Source organism: Berghia stephanieae, chromosome 3, assembly GCF_034508935.2.
Source record: "Berghia stephanieae isolate SIO BIC M18660-M18661 chromosome 3, UCSD_Bste_1.3, whole genome shotgun sequence".
Taxonomy (NCBI): domain Eukaryota; kingdom Metazoa; phylum Mollusca; class Gastropoda; order Nudibranchia; family Aeolidiidae; genus Berghia; species Berghia stephanieae.
The window spans coordinates 94,272,928-94,283,760 of NC_088362.1; the positions used below are offsets into that span (position 1 = coordinate 94,272,928).

The 10,833-nt window shown below is 34.5% G+C and overlaps 1 protein-coding gene across 2 annotated transcripts in view; it reads left to right on the plus strand.

Moving 5' to 3' along the window:
* LOC144968878 (uncharacterized) overlaps positions 1–10,833 on the plus strand; it is a 139,823-nt gene that overhangs the window by 53,817 nt on the left and 75,173 nt on the right. For both annotated transcript variants that reach the window (XR_013644679.1, XM_078907693.1), the window contains exons 10-13: positions 1,037–1,159; positions 6,643–6,777; positions 7,902–8,021; positions 9,132–9,260. Coding sequence is in view for 1 of the 2 variants with exons in the window: in XM_078907693.1 (XP_078763819.1) it covers positions 1,037–1,159; positions 6,643–6,777; positions 7,902–8,021; positions 9,132–9,260 (507 nt within the window). In the remaining variant the exon portion in view is untranslated. The remainder of the gene's footprint in view (positions 1–1,036; positions 1,160–6,642; positions 6,778–7,901; positions 8,022–9,131; positions 9,261–10,833) is intronic.

Below are 10,833 nucleotides of genomic sequence, written 5' to 3' on the forward strand. Positions count from 1 at the left end.
GTTTTGCGATCTTTTTAGGTAACTATACCGGACGAGAAATGAATGAAAAATGATCTCTAATAGAAACTTGAGGCTGTCTTTTCTTACTATAGTGACTGTGCTTGACATACTTGTGTTTTGAAGTGCAGTTAGTAGTGGTAGTGATAGAGGTCTGAAGTAAGAACTATTGGGGAAGAGAGAGAGAGAGAGAGAGAGAGAGAGAGAGAGAGAGAGAGAGAGAGAGAGAGAGAGAGAGAGAGAGAGAGATAGATAGATAGATAGATAGAGAGAGAGAGAGAGAGAGAGAGAGAGAGAGAGAGAGAGAGAGAGAGAGAGAGAGAGAGAGAGAGAGAGAGAGAGATTGTTTGTTTTATTTGATAACTTAAGATGTGTTCCTCAATTTATGAAATGTTCTACTTTATTGCCTCCCTGCAAATACATATTCATAGATATAATGGAACTCGGGCCAAACATTTTTTTGCAGGTTCCACTATCCTCAATGTATCCAAGTTTCACTTATATTTTTAAAACTTTTGTTCAACCAAGAACTTGGCACCAAAGATTTGATGACTGTTTGTTATTAAGTGATAAAATCAAAAGTTTGAAAAGAAACATATATTTTTTCCCTGCAAAATTGGATATTTTATATTCATGAAGATTGCCTGGGACTTTCCTATTTTAAAATCATTTGATTTTTATGTAATTGTAAATTATGTGACTCTGAATAATAATTTTGAAGGCATTTTTAATTTGGGTGAGAATGAGATGACTGACACAAAACCCATGACTTTCAATCTGCAATATTATGTCCTTTGTGAAAGAACTACTTCATAGTGGTATTGATGGTGATGGAAATTTATGAGATTATTAGGATACTGATGAGCTTGCTGGTGATAATGATGTTGATAATAATAATGATTATGTTGTAGATAATGATAATAATGATTATGTGGCAGATAATAATAATGATCATGACAAAGATAATTGTGAGGCTGACATCTTGTACACAGATCTTTAATTCATATATCGAATGCTCTGGTAAATTTTAATGTTTCAGGAAAGACCCTCGCTGGCTCTTGTTCTGATAGCACACACTGCTTGGATAGCTTAGTGTGTGTAGACTCAAAGTGTGCTTGTGCGGATTCAACAAAGTATTGGGACCAAAATATATGCCAACCCAGTAAGTATGAGAGATTCTGAATTTCTTCAAAATCTCCATTCCGGTTATATATCCCAACAGTTTTTACAAAGAGAGTAGTTACAGCGACACAACACGGCTTTCAATGTTACTGCTGTCCAGCTAAATATGATCTCAAGTTAGAGTAAAATCGATCTTGGTCCACAAAAGTTAAATATAACGTTGTTATTAACCTCCAAAGCCTTCATATTCAATTAGCCAGAATTTATCCTGGGTTCATTCACTGTAAAAAGACAAGTAATTGTTTGCTGCCCTCTAAGTTCAAATAAAAAAGGAAATTGGTAGAGAATTTACGTATACATTTTAACCAATAAATGGTCTATTTCAGAACATTATTTTAAATCTTGACATGATATCAAGTCAGATCACTTGCTTATGATCTGAGTTAAGAATTTAAAAAACTGAACTATGAGACTTTTTTATGAACTAAAGTTTATTTTAGTTATAAATTAGACTTTTAATTTATGTTATCCCTGGAGTCTTGGAGGCTGTCACCGTTCATTCGGCCATGATAGTATAATTGAGACATTCTAAATTCAGCTTTTCACTCATCATACTAATATGTTGTATGAATTGTTGCTGTTTTAACATCATATTTTTCTTTTAAAATGTAAACAGACCGACAGATTTGTTTGTGAAAATAGTAAACAACAAATGACTCAAACTGTAATTTGACCAACTGAATTGCCTTATGGTTCAAAAGTTGCAAGCATTTTTTCATGAAGTGCATAATTTTTGATGCATTTGTGACCCAGCGTCTCCAAACGTTATTGTGTCAGGATGAAGCAGACTCTGATAAATGAATTTAGAATTAAAAAGATAAGATCCGAAGGCGATTGTCATACCATTAGACCACATGGCCCACATCATAGTTTCGGATTATTTCACAATTACTTTTTCCTCAATCTCATAATAGATCCCTTCGATTAATTTAGAATTTTCTTCAACTATCCATTCCACGAATAGTTTTCACATTTTTGGTCCCAAGTTGTGGAATAGTCACCCCAATGATGCTAAAACTTCACATTCTTTGGACATTTTCAAGAAAATTTAGGAAGACTAAGCATTAAAAATCTAGTTAATTTTTTCCACTTAAAAAACAACTTTTTTGGATATATCAACATTGTTGAGACCGAGGTAGTAGTAGTTTCGTATGGCTACAACTCCACGTTGTTTCGCTTCACCCAATCCGCGAAAGCACTGTCCGCCTCATGAACCATTTGGTAGCCGCCTGGGGGTGCTGTTGCGGGGCACTTCAAAATGATGTGGTCCATGTCTTGGCAAAGGTCACCGCATGCTGGGCATTTTGGAGATGATGCATAACCCCATCGATGCAAGTCTGAGGCTGTTCTACCATGCCTAGATCTTATTCTGTTGCATGTTGACCATTCTTTTCTGGTAAGAGTATGGAAACCAGGCAGTGGTATGTTCGTTGGTTCTTCAATAATTTCACTAGCCTTTGGTGGTTTTTGTTTCCATTCCTCTCGCCAGGCCTCCTCTAGGTCGAAATTGTCATTTCTGGTATTGTAATAGGGTTTCCTTGATTTGAGGCGAGCTGTTTTAGGGGCCGATTCTATTATTTCTTTGAGTGGAGTCAGAATTGAGGTATTATCCAGACGTTTGAACTGTTTTTGACATGCTGATTCTCGACGTAGGTGAGGTGGGGGGCGATTGCGCTCATAACAGGGAGCCATGGGGTTGGTGTTGATTTGAGGGTGCCTGAGACGGTTCTCATTGTGTCGTTTAGTAGAGTGTCTATTTTGTGTGTGTGAGTGGATCTGGACCATACTGGAGCACAATACTCTGCGACACTGTACGGGAGAGCAAGTGATGATGTCCTTAGAACTGACGGAGTTGCACCCCAAGATGTTCCAGAAATTTTTCTTACAATTCCGTTTCGTTTACGTAGTTTATTGGTTGTATTATTTAGATGTTGTTTGTATGAGAGTGTTCGATCTAAAGTCACTCCAAGGTACTTAGGATTTGGGTCGTATGGGAGGATGGAATTTTTAACGTTTATGGCGAGTTTGTGATTATCGAGCTGGAAAAGCGTGCTCACTGTCTTTGTACTATTCATTTTTAGATACCATTTTTCAAAGAAAGATTGGAGTTGGATGGTATCGTGTGCCAAAGTTGATTCGATATTTTTTATATTTGTAGATTGATGAGCCAATGCAAAGTCATCTGCGAAACCTAATTTCAGGGAGTCAGTCTTTGGCATATCGTGTATGTACATGTTGATTAGCGTAGGGGCGAGTACATATCCTTGAGGTACGCCGTTTTTTATTGTTGTTTTCTTACTGGTCCTATTTCCTAAACAAACATGGTAGGTTCTTGTTCCTGACATTATGTTCAATAGTTTGTGGGTTGTTCTGCAGGTTATGTATTTAGAGAGTTTGTGCATTCGACCATCATGCCACACGGTGTCGTAAGCAGCTGACAGATCAATAAAAACAGCTCCCGTTTTTAGTTTTCTTTCGTAGCCAGCTTCTATAAATGTTGTTAGAGCTAAGGCTTGTTATGTGGTGTCAAGTTCAGATCTAAAATCTGCCTGTTCAATGGGGATAAATGGTTCGAGATAGGGCATTATTCTCGTTAGTATTATGCGTTCAAGGAGTTTAAAGAAGCAGCATAATAAAGATATGGGGCGGTAGCTGGAGGGGTCATTGGGGGGCTTACTAGGCTTCAGGATTGCTAATAGTAAAATGTCAATATGTTGATATATCAGTCATTGCCAAAAGTGAAAGGGTAACAAATGGGAAATGCAAGATAACAATTAGAGAAGTCAATCTGGATGACTTGATGTCCCTTTAGCGGGCCGATGAAAAAATGTATGACATATTTTATTTGACTTTAAAAGTCAATTATTGTTGTTTGTTTCTGAGGCCATGAATCATTTTGCACATTCTGTCCTCAGCACTGGCAATGATATCAAATAAAGAAGCGCTTTCAGAATGCTGCTGTTTAAAACAACAGAGGGTCTTGATAGCTGCCAGAGCGGCATGGCCGGAAACTGGTTAAAATGATGCCATATCTTCTTCTTCTGACTCCACATGCCACATCGGCAACAATGGTGTTGACTAAGTAATGCTTGTGTTGTTTGGGACTAGATTTAATTACTGACCTCACAGTTCATTGGACAATAATCTCTTGCATTTTCATTGGATGTTATTTTACCCCACAGCGGGATATCGGCATTTTTATTGGTTATTGTGTTTTCCTTTACAGCAAGATAAACAATCATAAATTATATATTTGTTTTGTTTAATACCAATTATTGATAATAATGATAGATTGCAAAGTTGATATAACTGTCTTCTGGTCAAATTTACTTTTAGATATTATTGTTGTAAAGCAAAACAAGTTTTAAAAAATGAGACTTTTATGTCATGTCGATATAACGTAATGTTGATAGCATAGTTGTCGATATATCCGCTCTGAACTCTATATTTCGCAAACACCTCAATTGGGAATGCACCCCGAGTCTTCTGCCTGTTTAGGGAAGATGAGCATTGTATATTATTATTATTATTATTATTATTATTATTATTATTATTATTATTATTATTATTATTATTATATATATTATTTATTATTATTATTATTATTATTATTATTATTATTATTTATTATTATATTATTATTATTATTATTAATAGTCATGAAATCTTTAGAAAAACTTGTTCTTGTTAAAATTAGGAACCAGTTTATGCCATTGAGTGATAGTCATCAATTTGCTTACAAACCAGGATGTGGCGTAGAGGATGCCATTTTGCTGTTTACAAACAACATCTACAGGCATCTGGATCACGCTGAGAGCTATTGCAGATTGCTTCTTGCAGATTTTTCTTCAGCGTTCAATACAATGCAAACTCAGTTGGTTGTTCAAAAATTGACTAGTCTGAATTTAAACAAGTATATAATTGCTTGGGTGCTCGAATTTCTTACGGATAGAGAACAATATGTTCAATTAGGACAAAACATATCTTCCTGTATATTTACAAATACTGGTGCTCCTCAATGTTGTGTATTGTCCCCTGTATTATTCACAATATACACGAATGACTGTAGAAGTCAAAACCTGAGTGTCCCTTTAATAAAGTTTGCAGATGACACCGCTCTTCAAGGCCTCATAACAAATGGCAACGAAGTGGCTTATAGGCAAGAAATTGATAGATTTGTGTTTTGGTGTGATGCCCACCACCTAGAGCTTAACATAAGCAAGAAAAAGGAGCTAGTGATTGACTTTAGGAGAGTGAAGGAACCGATAGAACCGTTAAAATTAAATGACCAATTCGTCCAGCGAGTTCCTCACTACAAATACCTTGGTGTAACAATTGATGACAGGCTCAAGTGAGATGAACTCTTGAAAATAATTAGGCATAAGATGTGCAGACGTACATATTTTTTATCAAAACTATCTCAGTTTAGAATAGATAAAACCCTCTGCACATTATTTTATAGAGCAGTAATCGAAAGTGTTTTGTCATTTTGTATAACAGCTTGGGGAGGCAATTGCTTAGCTATATAAATGATGTTGACGATGTAGATCTTTTAAACGAGAAATTTTGTATAAATAAAATAACTAAAATATTAAATGACCAGTATCATCCACTAAGACCATCAGTTATTATGTCAGAAAGAAGTGGTCGCCCTTTTTCTATTCAACGGAAACAGAGAAACACCGAAAATCTTTTCTGCCGTCCAGTATTAGGCTTTATAACAACAAGCAATAATCATTTTATATAATTATTTCGCATTTTTACTTTCAAAAAATGTAAATATTAATTTATTAAATTATTTGTTTGCAATCTTTTCAATTTTCAATTTATAGTGACAGTTTTAACTATTTTACAGTGTTGAAATTATTCATATTATAAAGCGCAGCTCTGGTTATGGAGCTGTTCCTCTTTTATATATAATCCTATTTCCATTGTATTCTTATCTTATTGTGTAAATTATAACACGTCTGTACAAAAAATTTCCTTTTTGGGATGCAATAAAGTATTATTATTATTATTATTATTATTATTAATTATTATTATTATTATATATTATTATTATTATTATTATTATTATTATTATTATTATTATTATTATTATTATTATTATCATTATTATTATTGTTGTTGTTGTTGTTGTCTTAATTATTATTTCAGTATATTTTCAACCACCATTTGAAGGAGACTAGAATAAAGTTGCCAATAACAAAAGAAGTAGGGAGATTAACTTACAGTACTGTATTAGTATCAGATCAATTATTCCTCAACTTATGTCTGCTTTAGATCATTTTTACCATGCTATTTTGATAGAAGACATTGAAAATGTGTCTTCATAAAACAAGCCCATTTAGAATTGAGGAAATGAACGTCTTCCATTTGACCTTAATTGGTTGAATTAATACAAACACAGTACAGATCAAGGTGAAACTTTTCTCTAGATAAACGTTTTTCATCTGTCAACAGGGAAATCCAGGCTAAGCAGATGTGAAAACAGGGTCAATGAATGTCGTGAACCATTCATATGCAATAATAATCAATGTGGTTGTGAAAATACCAAGTATTATTCACAGAGCGGAGGTCTTGAATATTGTTTTTCCAGTAAGTAAAATTATACGATAATAAATATCACATCAAACTATGCAGTTAAATTCACACTTATATAGAGCATACCCCTGAATCAACATGCTCAATGCACTTAAGTTTTTAAACTCAATTTTCCTTTTTATGTGGGAGCCTGTTACTCTTCATTTATTTACAAGCATTCTACTATTTTGAATTACTGCTGAAGACCAAGTACAATACACACCTAAACATAAGTTGAATGTGTTCTCTACATTCCGCCAAAGTTGTGATCATTGCCGGTTACCACCAGCGTTGTCATGGTATTCACTCAATGTCAATGTTTTTTTACTCTGATGCTACTCTACAAAAGATTGCATCCTATGTTTATGTTTTAACACAGGAGTGTAGTCTGTTGCATTCCACATTGGGACCCTGGATATTGAAGCAACCAACTATACACAATAAATCATCTTTATAATAAGTCATACATTTCTCTTCAAACACACCCAATCTTATCCAGTTTTGGATAAGCTACTCCTGGAATCAGCATGTGGCCTCAGTGTTTGGTAAATTTTGTAATGTACGAAAATGAATACAAAAGCCTCAAAAAAGAGCTAAATAGAGTTTGCCATAGGTTTAGCCTGGACTCGAGCAAAACTTACCTTTCCTTTTGCAAAATCAGTAGACAATAAACTGCCCAACATTTCTGTCATGTCAACGAATTAGTGTCATTTATTTTGATATGATTTTTTCACAAAATGTTGTGAGTTGAAATTTTGATGAAATAAATGTTGAGCACTGCGATAAATTGAAAATTCTATTGACATGCATCATCAATTGCTGCCCTACTACATTAATTCCTTCTTTTCAAGCACACTCCAAGTTCAATATCCGTGACCATTACAAACAATTACAACCTTTGTTAATTTTAAAACAATGATGATGACAACGAGGATAATATTAGGGATAATGATAATGATGTAGTTGTTGATGGTGATTAAGCTAATAAAACGGATGTTGGTAGGGATGAAAGTGATGACAGTGGTGGTTGTGATTTTGATTCGAAAAATGACAATGCTGATAATGATGATGATAATAGGAGTGATGGTGAAGATGACACTGATGATGATAACAAGAATAACTTTTCTTATTGACTATAGAGAAAGACAAAGGACAACGATGCTCGAGTGAGAAGGAATGCATGGATTCAATGAAATGTTATAATAATCTGTGTGATTGTCCAAATGAATATTACTACAGAGAAAGGAAATGTTTCTACAGTAAGTACTAAATGTATCGTCGATTTTCCTCCTCTTCCTCCATTCCCATCCGTACCTCTATTCCTCTTCCTCACACTATTACTTATTACTAAAACTACTACTACTACTACTACTACTACTACTACTACTACTACTACTACTACTACTAATACTACTACTACTACTACTACTACTACTACTACTACTACTACTACTACTACTACTACTACTACTACTACTACTATTACTACTACTACTACTACTACTACTACTACTACTACTACTACTACTACTACTACTACTACTACTACTACTACTGACTACACTACTACTTCTCTCTACTACTACTACTACTACTACTCTACTACTACTACTACTACTACTACTTTCTACTACTACTGCTACCTACTACTACTACTACTCACTACTACTACTACTATACTACTACTACTACTACTACTACTACTACTACTATACTACTATACTACTACTACTACTACTACTACTACTACTACTACTACTACTACTACTACTACTACTACTACTACTATGTAATAGCACATGAGTGTGCAGCTACAATGGACGCCATCAGCTGCTTGATTTTGGTGGAAGGAAGAGTTTCAGATTATTTGATACCTCCTCTTTTTCAGGAATGAAATCCATACCTTGGTTGTTGGTTACTTCCATGTCAGAATGTTTGCATGCTAATTTGTTTATAAATTATATCCTGTATTCATCAGTTTACAAAGTATGGTGTTGCTGTTATACTGATATTTGAAAAGATCCCTGTTTTGTGGTTTAATTGGAAAAAATGAAATCACAATGAATAAATATACGAACAAAAAAGAAAACAAAAGAAAAAAAACATCACTACGGTAACAACATAAAAACATGGGAACTTTTACTTTAAAAAAGGACTCTTCTGACTAATGCACCAAATTAAGAAAGCATTTATTCCATTCTTAACCTTGGTACTTATATACATATATTTTATGAGGTAAAAATAAAGATAGCTGATCTATTACATTTTTGGGTTTTATTCGTTACCGAATATGGGTTGCACCATTTGCTCTCGTATTTTGATTTACTGTGTATTATCATACCTTCTTATTTTTCAACTTGTCATTCCAGGAAAAGGGAAAAATGCTTCTTGTTCTTCCCCTCCAATTCTGAATGAGTGTCGTGACACTCTATTGTGTATTGAAAGACAATGTGACTGCGACAAATCCAAATATTATTCAGGGTCAAGATGTGTCACAAGTATGTCTATAATTATAATTATATTATAAGTGTAATTATTGTAAGAATAAAGATGATGATCAAAGTGATGATGATGATGATGATGATGATGATGATGATGATGATGATGATGATGATGATGATGAGGATGGAGAAGAGGAAGAGGAGGAGGAGGGGGGTTAGTAAATAGTGATTCTGGTAGACAGACAAGATTTAAAAAAAAACAATCATATACATTTATTTTTCTTCTCTCCTATGAATCATCTCCCTGATTCGTACTAAGAACTATCTGAGTTGAGGAAAAGGGGAAGGCGGTAGAGAAGTAAAGAAGGAAGAAAGGAAGAAGGAGATGATGAAGAAGAAGAAGAAGAAGAAGAAGAAGAAGAAGAAGAAGAAGAAGAAGAAGAAGAAGAAGGGAAAAGAGGGGTAGGGAGGAGTAGGAGGATGAAGATGATGATAATGACCGTTTGGATACATGTGTAATTGCCACATAATTACACATCAAAACACAAAATACAATTTATGACATGTTTAGTGTCTTGCATCGGTTACTGATGACAAGCCACATGAAAAACTTCTTAAAGTGGCTTAAAATTTTGACCATTTTTATTTGCTTATTTTGATTAAAAAGGGGATCCTGATAGCTCATTTAGTGGGGCAATTGCTTCACATGCAAAGGCATGATTGTCGGGTAAAGGTAATATGAAATCAAAGTTAGAAACAATGCCATCGTTATCATTGGCCCCCAAATTCCACAATAGAAAGTATCAACACATTGGGGAAATCATATCTAATCACTTGACTAAAAAGGAACGACATGTTATAATTGGAAGAGATTTTACGCTTCCCCACATATGTTGGGAGACCAACACTGTACTTCCAAGCTCCAACAAGAGCTTTTCTTGACATACTAGTGGAAAATAGTTAGAACATCGTCAACGCCAGCCAACACGAAAAGATAACTTAGCCTGATTAAAATTTCTGATGTCATTCCTGGTCATTGACTCTGACATTAAACCACAGTATAGATTTACGAAAAGGAGAAGAATATATCTCTATCACACAGCAAATAAAAACAGTTTAATTGAAAAAAATGTGCTTTGAGTGAAACGATATCATCCTTGGAAACAGGAAATGTTGAAGAAATGTGAGATATGCTTAAAATGGCCTGAAGAACTTAATAGAAAATGAGGTATCACCAAAATTGAGCGCAAAATAAAACCGCCAGCCATAGATTAATACGGATCTAAGAAGAAAATTACGGGGAAACAAACACAAGCTATATTTAAAGGCAAAGAAATCCGAAACCAATAAATGTGATTAGGACCGCTATCAGGAATTCAAGGCAACAACCTAGTGAGAAATAAGACGGGCACATTGGGACTATATTCACAACACACTAGAGCACTCTATGAAAAACTGGAACAAAAAGCACTACTGTAACTACATCAAAACAAAGCGAAAAGATAGTTTGGAGGTAGCATCGCTGAGACACTATGGAGCAGACACCAAGATAGCGTGAATAAAATCGAAATTCTGAACAATCAGTTCAAATATGCGTATTCACACGCAATATTCAGACTAAACACCAATA